This window comes from Anopheles gambiae, chromosome 2 (assembly GCF_943734735.2).
Source record: "Anopheles gambiae chromosome 2, idAnoGambNW_F1_1, whole genome shotgun sequence".
NCBI lineage: Eukaryota > Metazoa > Arthropoda > Insecta > Diptera > Culicidae > Anopheles > Anopheles gambiae.
The window spans coordinates 86,895,977-86,918,982 of NC_064601.1; the positions used below are offsets into that span (position 1 = coordinate 86,895,977).

Here is a 23,006-nt window from a genome sequence, read left to right on the forward strand (position 1 = left end):
TTGTTTGGTCGCATGCCCATTGACAAAATGTTTAACCGGTTTAGCACCCCCGGTTCCCCACCATTAGGAGATCGATCGGTTTAAATCGAGACCCGATCGGGATGTTCGGTTCCGCATCGAATCTGAAACGTGATCATTCAGTTACAACGTTTCGACCCAGAGTGCTGCTACTGTCTGTCCGTCAACATGCGCTCCCACGTGAGAGGAATCATTTGTTGTTTGCCCATCATCGTGGCGTTGCTTACATTTGTTGCGGTTTGCCGTGGCACACCCGTTCAGAAGTCGGCACCCGGCATCGAGATACTTCCGGCTGGTAAGCCTTTGGTGTCCTTTGGTGGACTGCGGACCCTTGGTTATAATTTCCAAAATTTTATTATTGCAGCATTTTCCAACGGAAATGGACCAAGCTATGTAGTAGTGGGTGATAACGGAAGTATGTATCTATTGTTAATGCGCAAGGATTATTGATCGAGCAACGGTTTAAACCCCTTACCATCTTATTTAGATCAACCTGCTGCAGCCGCTGCCGCACCGCTACAGTTTCAATCACGAATAGACATTCCAGTTGCGACAACAACGCAGCAACCCCCAACAACACCGATCGTATATCAACCAGCGCCACAGCCAGCTCCGGTCCAGTATCAGCAACCTCAGCCGCAACCGGTCCAGTATCAGCAACCGCAGCAGGTACAGTATGAACAGCCGGCACCACAGCAGGTCCAGTATCAACAGCCAGTCCAGCAGTATCAACAGCCAGTCCAGCAGTACCAACAGCCAGTCCAACAGTACCAACAGCCTGTCCAGCAATACCAACAACCGGAGTACCAGCAACCAGCTTCAATGTACTACCAGCAGCAACCCATACAATACGCACAACCGCCAGCAGCGTACTCACCGTACAACGAGCAGCAGTACAACCGTCGGCCACGACCGGAAACATCTTCGTCATCCCCAGGTAAGCTTACAACAAGTTTTGTGCGTCCCTGAATATCTGTGTGTCGTAATGCTTTTGGTTGAGAGTGCGAAAAAACCCCACGCATTGTGTCGCAACCGTTAAACTTGTTTGATTTTCGACGCGCGGCCCACTTCGGTAGAGGTCAGATCAGTATGGCGCTGCAAATGCGCCACACGCCGAGGACATTTCAACTTTGCACCATATCTCGATTATAACTCACTTTTCCGCAATCATCTTTTTCTCCGGTTGACGCAGGCTTCTTGGATACGATTGCCCGAGCGTTCGGTTTAAACGCGGGAACCAACTCTAGAGCTCCGCGGCCTGCTACGACCTCCTCCTCGTCTGGGCTGGGGCTTTTGGGGATGGCACTTGGGTGAGTGTAAAAATTTCCGTAACTTTGTGTTCGAGACAGGAAGTGTTTTTCATGATTATTATATCAATTACAGGCTAGGATAGAGGACCCGCAGTTTTGCCACGTATTGCCTAATAATTCTCATCTCCCGAATGCAAAATTTTCGAGGAATTTTTTAAAGCAATTATACGGAAATCATTCGTTCATTCTTAAATTGTACTTTTTTAGCTCATTGCAACGAAGGAAAAGGCCTTCGGTTTTGTAAACTATAAACAGATCGTGAAACTAAATGGTGTAAATAGAGTGTAAATGCAATCCAGAGTTTTACTTACATGATGACATGATTTGGCAACCTTGCCCCTAACCACGAAGAGAACACATTTTAAGTTAATTTTATGGAAAAAGGATCACATTCTGCGAGCCAACTTTACGCTCCTGTTTCGCTGTTGTTCTGGACGATCGTTTTCGTTTGTAAGTTTTCAATCCTTGGCTTTAAACACATGCGCGAAAATGTCATCGCAGCGCTTTACAAATTAGTATTTTGCTTATTTTTTTATCTTAACAATACGATAATTTCGTGCAAGTGCTTACAATAAACCAATGCCACAATTTTTTTTTTTAAATTTGGCCTGTTACGATACGACAGAGAAATTATCACCATTTCCACCGTTTCCATTCGACAGAGACCACCACCTCTCTGCATTCACTTTGTGTTTGACAGCTGCCTGTAGAGCGTCCGCGCGGGTAAACAACAAGATGTGGTAACGTCAAACGCGTACATTTTTCTACAATTATTCTTTACCTAAGTGTACGGACGCTTCCGAATTCCTCGACACGCACTTGCCTTTGTTGGCTGTACCAGCTTGTTGTAACTTCATGTACCGTCTGCCGTTATGTTTGTGCTATGAACGATGCTTGGACTTGGCCCGGTTACAGCCTGCGCTTCGGTCGGAGCCGTTCAGTGTGTTGAATGTTGATTAGTGTGCCTGTCCCCCCCGTGTCTAAGTGCTGTGTTCTGGTCGGGGGTGTTCTGGTGGTGCTGCAGCAGGGGAACTGTACTATGCTACACGGTAGGAAGAAGCCCGTCCCTTTGTAGTGTCTCTGTTAGCGCGATCACACTGCTTTCCCGGTAGATGATCGTGCACGCGAGAGAGTCAAGCGCGCATTTCGAACATTCCGGCCGACCGCTGGCCCTTTCAGTGCAGAACGAATCCGGTGCATCAGTCACCCCGCCCCGGCCCCTCCCAAAACGGAGGAGTTAGTTAAGTACCCGTCCAATTGTCAAAGCAAGCAAGAAGCTCGGGAAGCGCATACACGTACGCCGGCCAATGAGCCAAAGATCCCCGATCATGTCGAAGCACATTTGCAAAAATCCGAAAAATCTCTTCTGCTTCGTGTGCGGCCTGTACACACCGTCGCACCACAAGCGGTCGATCATGACGCGGCCGCTGCTGCTGGCGTACGAGGCCCACTTTACGGCGCGCACCGTGCCGGAAAACTACCAGCACGGGCCGCCGTCCGTGTGCAACGTGTGCAACAATGCGCTGCTGCGGTGGCAGAACGGCACGTGCCCGAAGCCGGAGCTGCCGTTCGCGATCCCGATGCTGTGGAGCGCCTCGACCGACCATGCCACGGATTGCTACTTCTGCCTGACGCGCACCGCATCGTCGCCGGACGGGAAAACCATCACCAAAGCGAACGCATCGGTCGTGTACCCGTCGGTGAAGTCGGCCATACGGCCCAAAGTGTTCTCCAACCAGCGGGCAGTGATGTTCCATCCGATACACAGCACGATCCGTCCACCGGCAGTCTCCGTCGCCGTCACCACCGGCAAGGTGGAAGCGAGTGACAGCAAATCGATCGCCGTGCGCACGGTCACCGTCACTGCGGTCAAGCGGGAAGAATCTCCAACTGTAAAGCCGCAGCAGCAGCAAAGGGTCGTCACACGGCACAGCTTGCCGGCCTCGCAACAACCGGCCCCGGCGAGTGTGCAATTAAAGCCAGTGCCGACAGTCATCAGCACGACAGTGAGTGGCGTAAAGCGCAAAGCCGTCCCAGACCCGAGTGTAATGTACGACATGACCAAGGTAAGGCTGCGCCATTCCGAACCATCGGTTGTGCTGGAAAAAAGTGAAAAACTGGTACCCGCGAGACCACCCATCGCGATCGTACGACGCCCGGTGACAGCGGGCACAGTCAGCACGAATGCTCCCAAGATATTGAACGTGTTCTCCCTCAACAAGAATGCGATCAACAGTGGTAAGACAGCGCCAATCTGTGCGGTAACATTTTGTTTTTGCCTTTCTCTAATTAAAATGCATCTTTTGCAGACTCCAAGCAATTGATTTTGCCCGCTGCAAAACTCCAGCCCAAACCCATCGCTCCAACCCAGCGACCGGTGACGATCGAAATCGAGGACGATGATGATGAGGAGATGAATGGAAGGGATCCACAGGATCCCCCGTCTCCTGAACCACCGCTGCCGAGATTGGTTCCGATCAAGCAGGAAAGGGAACCGCTCATCGTAACCAAGCAGCCGCCACCCCGAACGGTTCCAAAGCAGATTGCCGAAGTGCGGGTCGTTAAGCTGGAGCGATTGAGCCCAACGGCGTCGGAGCAGAAAGCACAGCCGACACCAACAGCTACCCGGGCGACGACGGGCTTTATTAATCTCTGCGATCTAGCATCGGCACCCTCGACCCACAACGGCATGATGGTGGTGAAAATGCCACCCGTCAGCGAGGCACAGCCGAAACCGGTTCCGGCGATGGCCCCAAAGGTTGTAGCTGCGCCTACTCCCGTCGTTGCACCAACAACACCCGACAGTACGGGCACTAATGGCGGTGGTGGTGGTGTTGGTGGTAGTGCTTCCGAGCAGGAGGAACTGCCCCATCGCATCACACAGTCGGAGCTGATACTGTTGCTTCGCGAGCTGGAACTGCCCAAAGAGAAGTCGGCCATCCTGATCGATCGGCTGAAAAAGTGGAATCTGCTCGCGGTCGAGCTGGTCGGTTCGAACCGTTCCCGGCCGTCGACTGATCCAGCCCCGCAAACGGTTACGCAACCGTCGGCAGTAACGACACCAGCAACAACAATAACAACCACTCCCGTAGCATCACCTGCCGCAGCTGCTGTTGTGTCGTCGTCTTCGACCAAACCGACACCGGTCAATTCCTCACTGGCCAAACCGACACCGGCTAAACCGCCAATACCGGCCGTTTCGGTCGCTGTAACAACGCGAACACAGTGTGGACCGTACACCGGAACCGTCACGACGCTGACGAACATGAAAGACCTGCAAGTGCGCAGTACCCGGGCCGCGCAAAAACCGCCCATCATTACTAGCAGCACCAACAGCAACGGTGGCGGCGGCGGCAGCACCAAGCCGCAGGAGGGTGGTGGTGGTTGTGTTGGTGAAACGAAACCACCAATACCAAAGGTCATCACGACTAGCGTCACTACGCGCAGCGCCAAAAATGCGCTGGACAAACAAAATTATACCCCTCCGGCGCGGATAAAATGAACCTCCGAATGGTGGGCGCCTGCGTGTCGCGAACTGGAACATGCACTCTTAGCATTAGCAACCTATAAAGTTAAGTTGTTTGCGCACGTCCACGGCGTGTTTCGGCGTCGCGAATGAAAGCGCAAAATTTTGTACAAAATTGTAAGGGTCGGGAAAGTTTGTTCGCGTTCGGTCATGTCCTTAAATTAAGACTCACACTACATACAAACACATACACACGCACACACATTTCTAACGGTACACAAATACCAAAAGCCATCTCTTCCAAGCGTCACATTATCCCAAGGATAGTAGAGAATTCTGAGGAATACGAAAAAAAATGAAGGAAAACTGAAGTGCCCTTAACTTTAAGCGTGAATGGAATCGGATGAGCTGATTTTACCTTAGCCTAGGTATCCACATCATCATCAGACTTAGTTTTATGTTTCGTGTTTCCTTTTCTATGTAAAAAAAAGAAAAACTAATGATAAGCGCGTCCGATCAGTTTGGTAGGTGAACGTGATCAGAAGACGATGACGAATGATTTTACCATTATCAGAATGAAGCTTGTATTATGCACAAATGCGAATAATTTTTGTGAGAAGAAGAAAAGAATGTGAATGTTTTTCGGGATTTGACCCCATGTATGTCGAACCTTAGCTCGATTTGGGTCCCGTGTAATATAGATGTAAGATATGATGTAATAAAGTAAGGCAGGCAGGCAGGCAGGAGCATTGGATTGAGATAACATGCGGTAAAAGTATGGATGAATAAATCGTTACAATACAAAACACACACAAACAAACTACTTACGCCATGTCTTCTCACGAACCTTTTGTGTTGTGTTACTGCGAGTTATGGTTTCTTAAGGTAGCTTTAGCCCTTGCGTGAAAGTTAACGTGAAATTGTGGGGTTTTTTTTGCTATATTTCATTACATATTTATCAGAATATGGTTTTTAGAAACTATAAAAAAAAAATTGAATTATTAAGTTAAATGCATTTCCTTGTGATTCTCCGCTGAGCATTATTTTTTCCAAATGGGGGCAAAGGCCGGGAATCACAGGGAAATGCATTAAATTTATTAATTCAATATGTTTTACAGTGGTTTCCAGGGGATCTCATAGTTGTGGGGCACTTCCTGGACTCTTTCTTATGGGAAGTGAACTTCATATGATGGAAATTGGACTATATGCCACCCTTTTTGGACAGGCTCCTTGGAAAATTGGATTTGTCCAACAAGAGTGCTGTAGAGTCTAATTTCTATTACATTAAATTAATTTCGCGTAAGAAAGAGTCAATCAAGTCTCCCACAGCTATGAGAACTCCTGGAAACCCCTGTATAACCTACACAGTTGGGGAATGGAATATTCTTTCTTTTTGTGTACGATAAGCCATATTCTGATGAATATTTAATGAGATATAGCAGAAAAACCCAAAATTTCGCGAACAATTTCACTGGATCTGTAATCCGGGCTTTCGAAGGAAAATAATATCCATCGCAGATGTCTTTTGGGTAGGATTCCAATGCCTTAATCACCTCCGAAAACTGCATGTCTTTGGGGGAATTATTTACAACCTTTGTCTAGTTCTTTCGCTGCTCTTACTTGAACCGAATTTTTACTTTCCAATTACGATTAAGCCTGACAAAGATAAGACTAAGAATGACTTAGGGATGAGTGTTTAAGCTACGAGATATAGCTTACTTATCAAGTACCGTTCGTCTTGCCCAATCCCCCACAAAGAGTGTTCGCTGAAAAGCTTAAGCAGCGTCGCGTCAAGGTCCCATAAATGGTCGGTATAGATTGTCCAGTAGGTCGATTGAATATTTTGGAAATGGAGGAAAAAGATCATTTAAATCAGTATTACACTACTTCCGGCTTAGTTTTAAATCTGAACAGCATTTTGCAAATCTTTCAAGATGTTTTTCCACAGCTGTCATTATTTGGCACAGCTGGGTTGTTGAATAATGCCGCTGACATTAGAAACTGATCCGGAAAACAGTGTGAAGGACTTTTTGAAGTCATGATTTCTTCTGATGAATGGCAAAAAGGTCCTTCTCAGTGAAAAGCATGCACTTTTGTTAGTGCCTGATGGACATCCCCAGACCTGCAGATTTAAACCTTCCTGCACGAGGTAATTCCACATCAATCGCACACATTTTAGGTGAAGCAACAGCAAAAAACCAACACAACTCTCTCCACTCGCTTACATTCGTACCTCTATTTTCTCCGTGTTTATTTTCGTTTTTCACCCAACCTCCCTTTTTTCCAACCATTGCATGTGTCTCGAGTGTTTTCTGATTTGTTGTAAAAGTACAGCTGTTCTTTTGTTTAGAGAAGTATTCGCCGAACATTGCTAACTGCACACACTATTCGCCGCATTGATACGAACACATTACGAAAAGGGGAAGGAAACACGCCATTCCTGCTATGATGTGTAGTGCGTTGTGTATGTACTGCGCTGCACACACTGAAGGAGCTAATGATGAGGTGGAATCGTATGAATAACTCCCTCAAGGACAGCAGAACACACACACACACACACACATACCATCTGCATATTGTGACTTCCATCCATTTGAACCACCAGCAAAGGCGGAAGGAAGTGGATTATAACCAACCTACTGAAGAAACATCGTGTCAGGGTGAGAAAGAATCTATTTCTACTACATATGCGCACGTCAATGCGCTGCCGCGTTTTTGTTCAAATGAAAAGAATGTTTTTACTTATATGCCCCTGCTGCATGGGAAGGCGTGAAATAAAATGCCATTCCGACCGGATGTGGTCAGTAGCGTCGCCACCAGTCGCCACTCTGTCTGCTTGCCGGATCAGTTTTATATTGTGGTTTGTAATTAACAGGTCTGGGGGGTGTGTGTGTGTGTGTGTGAAGGGGGAGCGTGAATGTGCTAGAAAATAGGGTTCGATCGGTCAAAACAGTTGTTAAGGAGAGCTAGTCTTACAATTAAATGTATCGCATTTCTTATTTGCTTCAAAAATCATCATTACGAATAAGACGCCTACCACAAGCTGCTGTTTTCTGCTGCAGTCTCAACACCATCTTACGCCGCCGCCTATAAATCCCTTCTCCACTGAGCTCGAATTGCAGATGCAAGTCTTGCACGTCCGCCTGCCTCTACCTTCATTCATATTATGCGCGTTTTCCCTCTATTGTTTAGCAATCCCCCCCGTTTATTCACCAACCTTTCCCTCATCTTTTCCTTCGCGACACTACAGCTGCCTCTCCTCTCGACATCGACCATACGTGAGACGGTGAGTGTCACGGACCAAGCGAGAGGGGGCGCCTTTTGCTACAGTAATCGTCGATTCTTACTACTACTAGATCGCATTCTACTATAAACCAGTCATATGTTTGCTCTTTCCCTAGAAGCTACTAATCCTCGATCTGCACACATAGCTCTGTTTTTTTGTTTCTGTTTCTGGGATGACGAGCGGAAAGAAAGAATGATATAATCGGGAAAGGGATGGTGGTGGTGTTGTGAAGGCAAAACTGTATATGTTCCCCTCCCGCAACACGCACACAAACGCACGCACGGCAATGATTCTTTAGTTGAAAGACTGCACACCCCGCAGCTAGCAGCTGTGGCGGCAGGCCCGACGACTGTTTATAGTCTAGGTTAAGGGGAGTGGGGGATATTAGATGGATCTACACTGGCCGGGCGCGGGGCAATCTAACTGTAGAGATCGTCGTCACCGTTGTCGCCGGGATTATTGCTCGTCGGTTGCGACGAACCCTGGCCCTGCGAGCTGGAGGCGCCCTGTCCCGAGGGGAATCTGTGGCAGACGACCGCGCAGATGTCACAAAAGGGAAAAGAAGTGTATCAATTAGTAAAAGCGGTCCAACAAAATGGCATCTCAAAATACGGATGTCAAAACACACACTCACCGGAAGTTAGTACCGAATCCACGAGATTGCTGCAGCGTTTGGGCAAACATTTCGTACTTGCGGATGTCGTTGTCGGACACCGAACGGCGGGCAAACTTCATCGCTTCCTCGAAATGGTCGCGCGTAATTTCCGGCACCGGATCTTCCTCATCCATCTATACCGAGAGTGTGTGAGAGAGAGAGAGAGATTTAATCAATGCCACGTGGTCGGTGACAGCAACCAGTCCCCTATTACTTACATCCATTGCCGCGTTCTGGCTGGCGGCACGGTCCCGCTCGCGGCGAATTTCCGCCTCGATCGCCTGACGAATGGCCAGCTTACAGGCCCGCTGGCAGATTTCCGTCAGATCCGCACCGGAGAAGCCCTGCGTCACCTTCGCGACGTAGTTCAGGTCCACGTCCTCCGCGACCGGGCTCTTGCGCAGGTTGGCGCGCAGAATCGCCTCGCGCGACTTCTCGTCCGGCAGCGGAATGTAGATCAGCTGGTCCAGACGGCCCGGGCGCAGGATGGCGGGATCGATGATGTCCGGCCGGTTGGTCGCCCCGATGATGAACACGTTCTTCTTCGCCCCCATGCCGTCCATCTCGGTCAGGATCTGGTTGATGACGCGGTCGGCCGCACCGCCCGCATCGCCCACGTTGCCACCGCGCGACTTGGCGATGCTGTCCAGCTCGTCGAAGAACAGCACGCACGGCGACGCGGAACGGGCCTTGTCGAAGATGTCGCGCACGTTCGCCTCCGACTCGCCGAACCACATGGTCAGCAGCTCCGGGCCCTTGACCGAGATGAAGTTCGCCTGGCACTCGTTGGCGATGGCCTTGGCGAGCAGCGTCTTACCGCAACCGGGCGGCCCGTAGAACAGCACGCCGCGCGACGGCTGCATGCCGAACTTGAGGAACTTGTCCGGATGCTCGACCGGGTACTGGACCAGCTCCTGCAGCTCGCGCTTCACGTTCTCCAGTCCGCCGATGTCGGTCCAGGTCGTGTTCGGCACCTCGACCACGGTTTCGCGCAGCGCCGACGGGCTCGACTTGGTCATCGCGTAGCGGAAGTTCTCCATCGAGACGGCCAGCGAGTTCAGCACCTCCGCGTCGATCTGGTCGTCCTCCAGGTCGATCAGGTCCATCTTCTCGCGGATCTGCTGCAGCGCCGCCTCCGAGCACAGCGACGCCAGATCGGCCCCGACGTGACCGTGCGATTCGGCCGCAATCTGCTCCAGGTCGACGTCGTCCGCCAGTTTCATGTTTTTGGTGTGGATGCGCAGCACCTCCAGCCGGCCGGTCGCATCCGGAATGCCGATGTCGATTTCGCGATCGAAGCGACCGAACCGACGCAGGGCCGGGTCGATCGAGTTCGGCCGATTCGTGGCCGCCATCACGATCACGTGCGAGCTCTTCTTCATGCCGTCCATCAGCGTGAGCAGCTGGGACACGATGCGCCGCTCCACCTCACCGTGCGTCTTCTCGCGCTTCGGCGCAATCGCGTCGATCTCGTCGATGAAGATGATCGCCGGCGAGTTCTTCTCCGCCTCCTCGAACGCTTTGCGCAGATTGGACTCCGACTCGCCCGCCAGCTTGGACATAATTTCCGGCCCATTGATCAGGAAGAAGAACGCACCGGTTTCGTTCGCGACCGCACGCGCGATCAACGTTTTGCCCGTACCGGGCGGACCGTACATGAGAATGCCGCGCGGCGGCTTCACACCGATCGCCTTGAACAGCGACGGATGGCGCAGCGGCAGCTCGACCATCTCCTTGATCTGCGCCAGCTGCTTGCGGCATCCGCCGATGTCGTCGTACCCGACCGCGTTCAGCGTTTCCTCCTCCTCCTCGCGCTTGATCGGATTGCCCTCGCAGTGTATCACCGTCTCCGGTGCGACGATGCAGTACGGCTCCGGATCGGCCGCGACCACCTTAAACTCGACCGCCCGCATGCCGCCGCGCACGATGAACGTGTCGTCCTTGTGGATGGGCCGGTACGCCTCCAGGAAGTACGGCTTCAGGTACACGTCGAACAGGTTGCCCGACAGACCCTCGACCGTGTCGTCGATCGGCAGGATGTGGACGCGCTTGCCGTACTTGACGTCCGGGCAGGACTGGATCATCACCACGTCGCCGAGCCAGACGCGCAGATTGTTGCGCACCACCCGGTTCATGCGGATCTTCTCGTCCGGGCAGTTCTCGTCCGACAGGACGATGCAGACCGTCTCTTTCCGGCGCTTGCCCTTCAACAGTACCGTGTCGCCGCGGAACAGCTCCAGCTCGTCCATTTTTGCCTAAAAAGAAAACATGATTTCAAACAAAAACAGAAAAACATATTTAAGCACCATGAAAAACCCATTTCTAGCGTTCTGACGTCATTTTTACTCAACCTTGCGCAATATTATTTTGTGAGCCACATTTTAAGTGCAAAATAAAACAAACCAAGCAAAGGCTACTTGCTCACACCAGAGCGCTTAAGTGGGCCAAGGAGGAGCACAGTAGGAGATTCAGTTCGATCGAACCATCAAAGTGTGCCATCATCAACGCTTATCGACGACGGTTGCACTGCTGGGACACGTGTTTTCAAATCCCTTCCTCGAGTCGATTTTGTCCACGTTTCATTTTGCGCAAGAAACGAATAAAAAGCTTGCATGTATTTGCTCACCTGTGACAACGAAATAACCGAGTTGTCATCGTTAGCGGCTTCGTCGACGATCAAGCGGTTCGGGCGATCCTTGCGCTTCAGGATGGCAGTTGCCAAATCATCGCTAGAAGTAAAAAGAAAAAGATTATGAAAATTTGAATTTAAGAATAACGATTAGAACAAAACGTAAATAGCGCAATTGTCTTTAGAAAGAGCGACGGGCGTCATTTTCCCGGAAACGAGGAGGTGTGCATCATAGGTTATTAGCCTCTGGTCGAAAGAAGTCATTGTGCCGTAGGTAGGAAAGAGACAATTGTTGCAAACATCTGTGTGAGGGGCTCTTCTTCTAACACTAGCTGCGAATTACATCGAATTTCGCCATTTCTTCAATAGTGTTTCTTATAAAACTTTTGCTGTATGATTTTTCCTAGAGATTTACCAAATAATTATGAGCGTAACATGGTTACAACATCCCCTTCTTCTCGTTGTCTATTATTTATGCACAACGCAACCATATCCCCGAGAAAAGCATGGCGTTGCTGGTTATGTTTCGCAGAATTTACGAAAGAGAGTGAACCATTTTCCGGATTTTATCTTGAAATTCTGTTTGTATAAAGTTTTCGGCAGACAGGCAAAGATCCTTTTTCTGCTCGGAAATCATTCCTTTTTCCCCACAAGTCCCCGCGTTTGTGTGATGCATTTGTAACCAACGATTACGCGAAGTAACGCATTATATCGTGACAAGCGAAAATTGAAGCAAGTCGTGCTCATTCCTCTCACAATACAACGAAACCCCTCGCACACATACACAGCCGCACGGCGGCCGCTGCTGCCGCTCAGCCAATAGAAACCCTCTACGTACAAACATGACACACACACAGACCGGGGAAAAAAGTCGAGGCTCCCCCTTGCTCTGCTTTCTTTGTGCATCAACCACACAACGGTCATCCGTACCGTACCCGGGATTGTGCCGGGTTTCCTTGCACCGGAAGCGAAAAATGCAACTACTTTGTCCCTTTGCTTTCCTGCTCCTCCTACTCTCCTACTTGCCGGCCGCTTCCCGGTTGCCATAACCGTCCCTCGGCACCCTCTCGCTTTCGCTCTTCCACCTCTGCCGCACAAAGTACGCGAATATTCTACTCACTTCTTGCTGTCAGCCATTTGAAGAACGGTTTCTTCGAATTGCTTCCGACCGGGGGCGGGGATGTTACCACAAAACTTCGATTCGACTCAAGCTTCCTCTCTGCAGAAAACCGATTCGCTTTTGGCAAATGTAATCCGTGCTATGGGTGGGAAAACGGGCACACACACACGCCGCACGCTTTTCACACTTCGCCTGTCGCCTCACTGGATGCCGGATTTCCCGAGAGCACAATCACAATTATCCTGGTAGCAGCTTGCTACGACGTGCACACTTCCTTTGTTGATGCGTTTCTATTGGGTTTTTGGTAGGTGACGAAAATCTGGTTCAGTCTCTTAACTACAGGCTACGGAGGGTTACCGAGCTATAACCGCAAGCGCACAGAGCAGGGAGCGACGAAGACAACGACCCGAACGCGAAGCAGCGATGACGATGACTTGCCATCTGGCTGACATATCCGGATGACGCTGGCGGTCGCGGTGGACATGCGCGGGTGACAGTTGGAAATTTTAATTTCTGTAAAACCGGTACAAAATGATTGTAAAAATTGTATTTAGACTGGATTTAAAATTTGAGAATATTTGGACGGTTTTTGATAAAATGGCAAGCTCACAAAGTTCAGAAATTTGCACCCAAACAAACGGATACATTTTTACGTCACTTTTCAAAAATAGTTCGTTAATGATGAAGACGAAATTATTGTTTAATAAGTTTACTCTTCCACAAAATTCCATTCCATTACTAATAAATCGTGAGCCACTGTCGCTTTCAGTTAAATAAGAAAAGTAAAGTAAAGTAAAGTAAAAGTAAAATTAAATTAAAATCCCAGTTTCCATTGTTCGCATTAAAATTAAATGTATTTCCGTACAAAGTTGAGACGCTCCTGCTTAATACTTTCTACGCTTAATAATTTCCGGCCGCCAGTTGATTGGATGCGACTCCTCCGTCGCCTCGTCGTCCTCCTTGTAGATCTTGATCGTCTTGTCCGCCTCGGTCGTGATCAGCCGCGAGCCGGACTGGTCGAACGTCATCGAGAAAATGCCCGCCTCGCTGTCCATCGAGCCCGGCTGGACCGCCGCCTGGAAGCGCTGGAAGTTGTACCCGGTGCGCCAGTCCCAGAAAAACATTGTACCATTGTCGCCGCCCGACACCAGCACCCCCTCCGGATTGACCGCCATACAGTTCACGATCGAGTTGTGGCCGCCCAGGTTCTGGATGAAGTTGCCCTCCGGGCAGCGCCACTGCTTGATGTTGTCCGGCGAAGCCGACGCAAACATGTACAGCGACGGGTGCAGCACGATCGCACGCACGCTCTTCTTGTGGTTGGTCAGCGTGCACATGCTCTTGCCGGCGGCCAGATCCCACAGCCGCACGGTCGAGTCGTGGCTGCCGGTGATGATCTGCGGATTGGCCGCCTGCGTTACCACGCTCGCGACCGTGTTCGTGTGCCCGGTCAGCGTGTGGATGTTGGCCTTGGTGCGCATGTCCCACACGCGCGCCGTCGAATCGCGCCCGGCCGTCACCAGCACGTCGATCGTCGGATGCAGCGACATCGTGTAGACCGCCGACAGGTGGCCGTGGTAGTGCCGGATCACCTTGTTGTACTCCAGGTCCCAGCACTTCACCTGCCGGTCCTCGCCGCAGCTGAACAGGTACGGATGCCGCGGGCTTACCGCCAGCGCCCGCACCGTGCTGACGTGGCCGGTAAGCGAGAGCTTCAGCTTGCCGCTGGCCAGGTCCCAAATTTTAATCACCCGATCGGCGGCACCCGTAGCGAACCACTCGTTGCCCGGCTCCACCGCAACGCAACGCACCCAGCCCAGATGGCCCGAAATGACGCGGCACAGCTTCCACGGGGCGTGCCATTTCGGTTTCGGGATGGTGGGCGCTTTCTTTGGCAGTATTTGCACCGCGTTGGAGGCAGCCTGGGGTGTCGGGGTAGAGGCAGGAACCAGCGCCATCTGACCATTTGTACCATCCGGTGCGCTTCCTTCCTGTTCGCCAGCGGCTGTTATTGCCAACACTGAAACGCGGAAGGCGAAATGGTTAAGAGGTGCCGAAAAAGACAGTTCACAAGACAGTTCAAACAGTGCCTTACCGCCATCCTTGCCGCCATGCTGTCCCTCGATCCGGTCACTATCGCCCCGCTTCGCTGCCAGCGCTTTTGCCTTGGCCGCACGGTCAAAAACCAACCCATACGTGTCCCGAGCTTTAATGTTGTACTTCAACTTTTCACTGCAAAAAAGAAAGATAATTCAGTAAACTGCCCTCCATTTTGCCTCTTCCCGCGGAGGAATGCTTACAGTGTTTCGTCGATCTCCGGCAGCAGCGATTGGTTGGCGACGAAAAAATCATGCGTACGCTTTAACGAACGGAACACCAACGTGTGCACCGAGTGACGCTGAACTTCCTCCATGTGTGCGTTATAATGTTTTACGGTTTTAGAAGCACAATTTACTCTCTTTTTTGGTAAAACGAAGCTGCTGCGGCAACTTTAGCGGCAGCGTGTTGTTTTCTTTCGTAGGGTAAACAAATTTTGACAGCTCGCTGGAGAAAGCAGCATCTGTTATACGCTTGTTTTCCATTTGCGTTGACGGGATCGGCCCAGCCAGGGGTGCTGCACGTGATATGTGGAAAGCAAACTTTTTTCTTTAAATTCATCAATTTAAGGCATTCAAACACAGCGAATGGTTTGAAAATATGCTCTAAATAATAAATAATACCACTTCATACAATATATACTTCGCTTTGAAAGTTTTACCTATCGTTGTACGTTTTCAGTTACTGTTCTACGCCGTGATCTTGTCATACCAGGATTGCCTCTACTACTTTGACACAAAGAATTCCAAAGGCGTGTGAGCTGTCACTGCGGGACGTGAACAGTGTGGCCAGATTATTTTGGCGGTTTTCGGTAGGCGCATCAAAATTATATCGGTAGTTTTCGGTAGGAGTTTAAGATTATTTCGGTAGTTTTCGGTAGGCTTTAAAGTGTTGAGCGGGGGGGGGGGGGGGGGGAGAGGTTGTCGGAGATGGAAGCTAATCTGTCCCATGAAGAGCAGCACGAGAAAATAACATCTTTCATTTATTTAAAGGAGATAGTTTAGATTTGGTTAATAGCGGTCACATGAGGCCTTTCTGAAGTGTCGATCGGAAAATTGTACTAGGGAATTTAACCCAACAAATGATTGGGACGCTCTAGCAGCAATCGAACGCGATATCGAACATGAAAAATATATGGGATTTTACATGTTCGATCCCAAGTAGCCTTAAGATACTTTATTTGATTATTAACAGTATTTGAAAGCCTTTAAAAATCAAATAGAGTTTCTTAAGAGAATGTGACATTTGTCAGCGTTACAGCATAACGACGTATTCCGTTACCCTGTTTTTTTTTTCATTCGGGCCAATTTAACACACAGTGTTTTTCAAATGTTATCTACACCAGTTTAATTGTTTCAATTTTCGGATTTTTTTTCATTCTTATTTATGTAATAATGTGCATTTATTATCACAACAAAATATTTGTTTGTTTAACGGTACGAAAAATATCTTTTTCTTTTTTTCCTTCACTTGAATCTACGGTGCTAATAAAAAAAATAATAATAAAAAAATAAAATTTCATATTTTTAAATATTATATGCAATGAGTTTGATGAAGGATATGCTAATTAGATAAAGCTTCATAAAAAATATTTTTTGTATAAAACAATATACTCTTGATGATGATAATTTTTGAGACATACTGTACATGGTCACGTACATGGCGCCTCCATTTCTTATGTCAAAAAGTTCGTGAAGCTTCGTGTGTATTGTGTGTAGATGGCAACAAAACCAAGCGTCTGCGACAATTTCTATCAGCTATCGTTTAATTTGTGTATCATCATGCTTTTACAACAGGTCAGTGTATCGATGTTACCAATCTCTTCACATGAGCTACATAAGTTTTATATTTCGCAGCATTTTCGATTCGGATAGCGTTCGGACATCATGTTTTCCGTCCACGGCTGCAGCTAACCTCCATGCTAAATTGATGGAGGAAACCCATGGAATGAATGAAACATATGTGATACAGTGACAATATGCAGTGGCAAAATGATTAAATACCGAATAAAAGCATTTGTGTTGCATTTATGCATTTATTCCATGAAATAATAACACCCATTGTTGTAACTTAACGAAGATCTAGAAAATTCGTATAGAAAGAGAAACAGCAATATAGCCAACCCTGTCGATATTTTCGTTAATTTTGATCTTTTTCGTTGAAAATACCGGTTAAATTTTAAATTTTAACGAAACATTGACGAAGCCAGGAAAGCGTTACGCAGTGTTTTAAGCCCTGGAATTACTGCTGTATGGAAAGCTAAAAGTAATACTTTTAGGCATACTTTCAACGGTTTTTTAACAGGATTGTGCTACTTGGGATGTGATTACCCACAAATCGAACATGTGAAGTCCAATACATTTTTCATGTTCGATGTCGTGTTCTATTGCTGCTAGAGCGCCGGGTTACATTATCTGTCAAATTGCATATAAAATTTTATCAGCGCGTTCGACTTCATGAAGTGCAGACACGGGCCTTAGTTCCCAAGCGCCACATATTAAGCTTAAACGAATGGAAAATTGAATATCCATAGAAAAAAATGAAAGCTCCACAGCTTCATTGGTTTGATCAATAGATGGCGTATTACAACTCATCATTATATTGCTATCCTTTTCTTGCAATGTGTTTCGACAAGTTTCATCTTATCATGACCTATATAGCCTTCTAACTTTCCGAGCAAAAATCTATATGAATGGTCTTGTGGTCAGATACGTGGGTATCAACACCAACTACCATTACTCAAATCTCACTTGCTTCAATGCTGGTGGTTTCCATTGGAGTTTAGTATTTAAACAATCGTATCGCCGTTCTAGTTCTAGCGATGCATAACTTCAATGCGAAACCATACAACAGTACAGAGGAAATGAGAAAGTTCTCCTCCAAGCGAGGAAGCTCCGCTGGTTGGGAATCCCACAAACAGATGGCGCCACCAGCTTTTTTGCTATTTTTAGAATGCATGAGTCGTTTGCCGTCTGCTAAACGAAGTCTTTCTATATTCCGTTTATGCAGAGTGCTTGAGTCGTTTAGAAGCCGTTTAGTGGTCGTTTAGTGGATTTGTGGCACTTGGGTTGTCTCTGTTGAAGTACTGGTTCTGGTTGCTAGTGATTTCCATATAGAGTTTAATACATTTAGTGATTTGGGAAATGGTAATATGACTTTTTGGTCAGTATTACGAAAAAATCTGTGATTTTCGGTAGGATAAATGAAAATTCGGTAGTTTTAGGGGGCTCATCTGTGAATCGGTAGGCATATCAAAAATCGGTAGGAATACAGATAAATCGGTATTTCTGGTCACTCTGGACGTGAAGAAAAATTTTATATCAATAAATTCGATTGTCGTTTTTGTTGGTGGAACCCTCCGTGACGATTTCGTGCGAGTTTGGGTGTTCCTCTGCAAATTCTCTACCATTCTCGCGTGCTGAATAAGTTTCCCCTCTCTGCCCTGTACAGCGACGTGTAGACGTGTGTTTGTGCAAATCATCATCCGGGTGGAAGTGTTTACCGTACGATTAGCAGGAGCTCTAGTCCCCAGGAAAAACAGTGCACCTCGGCTGGAATCCTGCACTTTTCCGTTCGCTGTTGCTGTTATCAACTTGTCCTGGTGATTACGAAGTGAGCATGTCGAGCAAAATCGAAGAAGCTCAGGAGCACATCCGACAAGCTGAGAAATGGTAACGTTGCGATGCAGTGGTGTCCACCCCCCCGAAGTGTGCATTTTTCCTTTCTGGCTAATCTTTTTCTCCCTTTTTGCGTTTGCATTTTTACTTCCCCCCCCCCCCCCCTCCTGAAGCTTGAAAACATCGCTCCTGAAATGGAGACCCGATTTCGACAATGCGGCTGAGGAGTACAACAAAGCAGGTACGGTATCGAAACACCCACTGTGCGCCAACGCCTGTGTTTGATGTGTTTTTTTGCTTTGTTTTGCTTCACCTTAGCCACCTGCTTCCGGAACGCAAAGTCGCTGGACCAGTGCCGCGACTGTCTGATGAAATCTGCCGACTGTCACCGCCAGAACCGTGCCCTGTTCCACGCGGCCAAGTGTCTCGATCAGGCGATACTGATCTGCAAGGAAATGAACAATCTCGGCGACATACGCAAGCTGGCGGAGCGGGCGTGCAATCTCTACCAGCAGCACGGTTCGCCCGAATCGGGCGCCACCGTGCTGGACAAGGCGGCAAAGATACTGGAGCAGACGCACCCGGAAGACGCGCTGCAGCTGTACAAGCAGGCCGTCGACGTGGTTACGGTAGGTGTAGTAAAAGGGGCAGGAACCGATTGCATACTTACCTCTATCTTCTTTTGGCGTGTTCGGAACAGATCGAAGATTCGACGCGCCAGGGCGCCGAGTACGCTAGCAAGGTGGCCCGCATCATGGTCAAGCTCGGCATGTACGATCAGGCGGCGGACGCTATACGGCGCGAAATCGGGCTGCACCAGCAGGTCGGATCGGAGGGTGCCATCGGCCGGCTAGCGGTGGCACTGGTGCTGGTACAGCTCGCCCGTGGCGATTATGTGGCGGCGGAGAAAGCGTTCAAGGAGTGGGGCAACTGTTGCGATGCGGCCGAAGTGCAAACGCTGGAATCGTTGCTACAGGTTGCGTATATTCCGTGTGGGTTGGATTTGTGGCCATTCTAATACGCTTTTTTTCTCGTCATCTAGGCGTACGATGATGAGGATCCGGAACTGGCCCAGCGAGCCCTGTCGTCACCGTTCATCCGGCACATGGATGTGGAGTATGCGCGGCTGGCGCGGGATTTACCCCTGCCCAAGGGCGTCTCGATTGCACCGAAAGCGAACGTCATCGAGAATGCGGCCGCTTCGTACGTTTCCCCCAACAGTGGTGCCGCGGGTGATGTAAGTACAATTGAAATTCCTTCCTTGCCTCATTGTTTGTAACGTCTTTTCTTTGAATTTTTATGATTGTTTGCATTCGACCGGGAAGGCGGCGGCAAAACCGGCAGCTGGACCTGCTGGTGGTGACGATGAGGACGAGGGTGGCTTGTGTTAGTGTGTGGCGTGGCCCCAGCCACCAACCGTTACCACCTGTCCATCCATAGGTGTGCCCCGTATAAGCGTTAAAAGTTGTGTGATACTATTTGCTTTTATTAATATTACCCATTATGAGTATCAGCGTTGCCGGTAGAGGACAAGGATTATCGATGCGAACGAACGGCGCCACGGCCCCAATGTTAGGCGCACCAATGCGTCGTTGCTTTTCAACAAGGTATTCTAAAATTGTGAGCACATTTCCACGCGCAATGTTTTCAACCGCCCCATAACGGTTACGGTTCGAGATACATTGACAAACATTTACTTTTCTCCGTGTTCCATCTACTGTCTGTGTGGAAACAAATCAGCTATGCATCTAATAATTATGCACAACCATGTGTTTAGCAGAAAGATTTGTTTTTTTTTGTATTATTGCAATTAAGTTGTACAATTAAATATTGTACAGTAACAAAAAAGATTGAACGTTCATCGTTCAAAAGATTGAAAAAAAGATTGAAACGGCGACTGATTCTGGACATTCTTGCACCTTGTATGTACCGTTGTGTGCTGTAATTCTGTTCTGTTTTTGGCCATAAATTCTTTTCTGGCTGTATAGGACTGGCCAATACTGGTAACGAAACCCATTAAAATGCTGCGAACATAAACTTCCGACTATCTCTCTCGCTCTCTCCACCCTTCACTAGCTATCTGTGTAAGAAAACGCTTCAAGATCCCTTGTTCTTGTTTTTTTTCCGAAGAAAATGGCGCTTGTTTCAGGACACAAGCTGGCATCAAGCTAAACACAATGTTATAGTAACGAGATTTAGCGAAACGCTGCTACAGCACTGTAAAAGTAAATGAAATCAATTGTTCAAAATTATACCACTGCATACAAAGAACCCGCGGCGATAAATACATTCCGGACAGCATAGAATCGACAAGAGCTAGTGAATTCTAGTATAAACACTAAAAAAAACAGCATATAAAGAGTATAAAACCCTCGGCAGAAAATTAAATTTACAAGCTGTAGTATGATGCCGTCATGTCGCAACGTATTTCTAAACATCTCCAGCCTATTATCCAATAACTCAAAGCAAAGCAAAACGCAAACACATAAACAAAAGCAAAAAACACATTAAGCATACACAGAAAGTTGTTGAAATGCTAGAGATTAAAGCGTGTCCCCTCCAGGTCTAGTGTACTTTATCAGTGAATAGTGAAGTTATCAATTATATACTAAAAAACATAGATAGAGCGAGCACGATGAATGTACGATAAGTGCAAACGAAACAAAACAAAATCAGTAGATGCTAATGCGCCACCGTGAATGTGTGTATAACGTTATCAAACTGATCTGAAGCTGATAAGTGCAAACTGTTGGAAGGAACGGGGGAAATGGAAAACAACCAAATGTAAACCCTCCCCAGCACACAGACACCGAAGCCGACGCGACGATGAGCATGGTTGTGGAAGGTGATCGACAGGACGTCGTTGCTCCTCGGAACACCTCCCCGAGGGGGCTTATATGTATTGTAGTAGGGTGGGAAGGAATTTAAATAGAAACACTGGGCTAGTGAAAAACACACGGTTTAAAAAAGGTGGGTGACAGGGAAAAGGAGGGAACTTTCGTATAACAATTGCCGTACAGAAACAGACGAGCAGAAAGAATGCGCCTACACGACGGATAAAGAGAGGAATTAATTTCGGACAATTGGATTATTTAGTTTGAAAAGAGATGCAAAGCTTCTTTTTTATTTGAAGAAAGGTTCTAGAGCAGCGTTCAAAATGTAAAGCAAAGTTGTTTATTGATTAATTTGTTAAAATATTATGTTTATTTTATACAAGATTTACATTACAATTTTAAAATTGTCTATTGTTTTAGATTCGCTTTTTTGCGAGCTGTTAATATGTGTTGTAAAAAGGATGAAGTTCAATACCTTTTGCTCTATATTTTGAAAAACTAAGTTAGTAAAGCATGCTAGTAAGAGGTGGCCAATAAATCCCACCACAGACACAACGGCCCACAACGATAATCAGAGATTCGGAGAGGAAAGAATAAGAAAAGAATCAGATGTTAAACTTATAGCACATACCTAAAGATGTTTTTCTCGTTATGTATTATGCAGCGATGCGCTTGCTTTCGATGCGTTGTAAAAAGGAAATGTTGAAAGAAATGCTAATATCAAAAACAAAAACCGGTCGTTTGTTCCCGTTTAGTGGCGAAGAAACGATCAAAAAGCAAGCAAAGATCAAGATCAATTGAAACTATCAGCATTTGACGCAGCATAGTCACTACTATTACTACTACTACTACTCACTATTACTACTACTACTATTACTAATACTACTAATATTCCAACCACTAGCACGGTGTGTGGCTTCCGTTTCAACGTTCATACTAATCAGAGACAAATTTTATCCCCAAAGCATTGAAAAAAGAAAAAAAAACATTAAACCCAAAAAAAAAACAAAAGAAAACAGCTGATCTAGATAAGAAAAAGCACCCGTGTGTATGTGTGTGTATGGAAAACAAAGAGTGTGAAACCATCCCCCTTCCCCTCCCCCATCCATCATTATTAGCAGAAACCCTACCCCTACGAGCAAGAAGTGTGTAAAGTGATGAGTGTGTGTGTGGATTGTGTGTAGTAAAGCTGTTTGCTATAAAATCGCGCCGCTCTCTGTGGCGATGATGCAAAAAAAAAACGCTAATCGATTGCAAATCGCTGCAACAAACAGCCAGATCGGGTGGTGTAGATGATGATTTGGAATGGCAAACTCCCCACGTTTAATCATACCCTTTTTTTTAGTGTGTAAGAAAAGATAGAACAAAAAATCCGCTCCTGGGTCAGAATCGAATGAAATAAAAGCAAACCATTATGCGCGTAACATTGTTGACTAACCATCGGTACACCGGCTGTGTCTTTGGCTCTGTTCCATTGTTTAATCTTTCTTAATTTTGCAGGATGAATTGTCACAACTATAGGGTGCAAGAGATTGGAAAACGATTCGGCAGAGGAACGTCTTTCTACACTTATTGGAGAATTATTCAGAAGACTTCGAGCACGCACGAAATGTGAGATATATCGCACATTGATTCGCCCGGTGATCCTCTATGGATACGAGTCCTGGACCATCCGAGCGGAGGATGCAAACGTTCTGGGCGTGTTTGAGCGACGCATCCTCCGGACCATCTTTGGCGGTGGTTCGACCATGGAGCGTTGATGAACCACGAGCTTGCTGAGCTATACGGCAAAACGAGCATCCTGACGGTGGCGAAGGCTGGCAGGATACGATGGCATGTCATGAGGATGCTGGACTCATGCCCCACCACGAAGGTGTTCGACAGCGATCCCCAGTTCGGCATAAGGCGAAGGGGAGTACAGCGAAATTGGGTGTCTACATGGATGGGAGGCTGCAGCCAGGGACCGAGCATCCT

At 47.8% G+C, this 23,006-nt stretch overlaps 6 protein-coding genes across 6 annotated transcripts in view; 3 read left to right on the plus strand and 3 right to left on the minus strand.

Moving 5' to 3' along the window:
* LOC1276306 (NADH dehydrogenase [ubiquinone] 1 alpha subcomplex subunit 5) overlaps positions 1-160 on the minus strand; it is a 75,471-nt gene extending 75,311 nt beyond the window's left edge. Inside the window, exon 1 of the mRNA XM_061652262.1 lies at positions 157-160. The gene's annotated coding sequence lies outside the window, so the exon portion shown is untranslated. The remainder of the gene's footprint in view (positions 1-156) is intronic.
* Positions 139-1,617, plus strand: LOC4576731 (DNA translocase FtsK). The gene is made up of 5 exons (XM_061652260.1): positions 139-313; positions 383-433; positions 506-955; positions 1,211-1,328; positions 1,402-1,617. Exons 1-5 carry the CDS (start codon positions 187-189, stop codon positions 1,409-1,411), a joined length of 756 nt encoding a protein of 251 aa, XP_061508244.1. The 5' UTR covers positions 139-186; the 3' UTR covers positions 1,412-1,617.
* A 405-nt stretch (positions 1,618-2,022) lies between these two features.
* On the plus strand, positions 2,023-5,614 carry LOC5667366 (uncharacterized). Its single transcript, XM_001688647.2, has 2 exons — positions 2,023-3,566; positions 3,638-5,614. Exons 1-2 carry the CDS (start codon positions 2,636-2,638, stop codon positions 4,828-4,830), a joined length of 2,124 nt encoding a protein of 707 aa, XP_001688699.2. The 5' UTR covers positions 2,023-2,635; the 3' UTR covers positions 4,831-5,614.
* Positions 5,615-7,011: 1,397 nt separating this feature from the next.
* On the minus strand, positions 7,012-12,945 carry LOC1276315 (transitional endoplasmic reticulum ATPase TER94). Its single transcript, XM_315644.5, has 5 exons — positions 12,485-12,945; positions 11,362-11,464; positions 8,954-10,990; positions 8,715-8,869; positions 7,012-8,602 (listed from the first exon to the last, which is right to left on the minus strand). Exons 1-5 carry the CDS (start codon positions 12,499-12,501, stop codon positions 8,500-8,502), a joined length of 2,415 nt encoding a protein of 804 aa, XP_315644.3. The 5' UTR covers positions 12,502-12,945; the 3' UTR covers positions 7,012-8,499.
* Positions 12,946-13,310: 365 nt separating this feature from the next.
* Positions 13,311-15,046, minus strand: LOC1276316 (pleiotropic regulator 1). The gene is made up of 3 exons (XM_315646.4): positions 14,785-15,046; positions 14,580-14,716; positions 13,311-14,504 (listed from the first exon to the last, which is right to left on the minus strand). The coding sequence occupies exons 1-3, from the start codon at positions 14,895-14,897 to the stop codon at positions 13,369-13,371; spliced, it is 1,386 nt and encodes a 461-aa protein (XP_315646.4). The 5' UTR covers positions 14,898-15,046; the 3' UTR covers positions 13,311-13,368.
* A 2,823-nt stretch (positions 15,047-17,869) lies between these two features.
* Positions 17,870-22,478, plus strand: LOC1276317 (gamma-soluble NSF attachment protein). Its single transcript, XM_315648.5, has 6 exons — positions 17,870-18,252; positions 18,372-18,439; positions 18,517-18,827; positions 18,899-19,174; positions 19,241-19,435; positions 19,524-22,478. The coding sequence occupies exons 1-6, from the start codon at positions 18,200-18,202 to the stop codon at positions 19,587-19,589; spliced, it is 969 nt and encodes a 322-aa protein (XP_315648.5). The 5' UTR covers positions 17,870-18,199; the 3' UTR covers positions 19,590-22,478.
* The last annotated feature ends 528 nt before the right edge of the window (positions 22,479-23,006 follow it).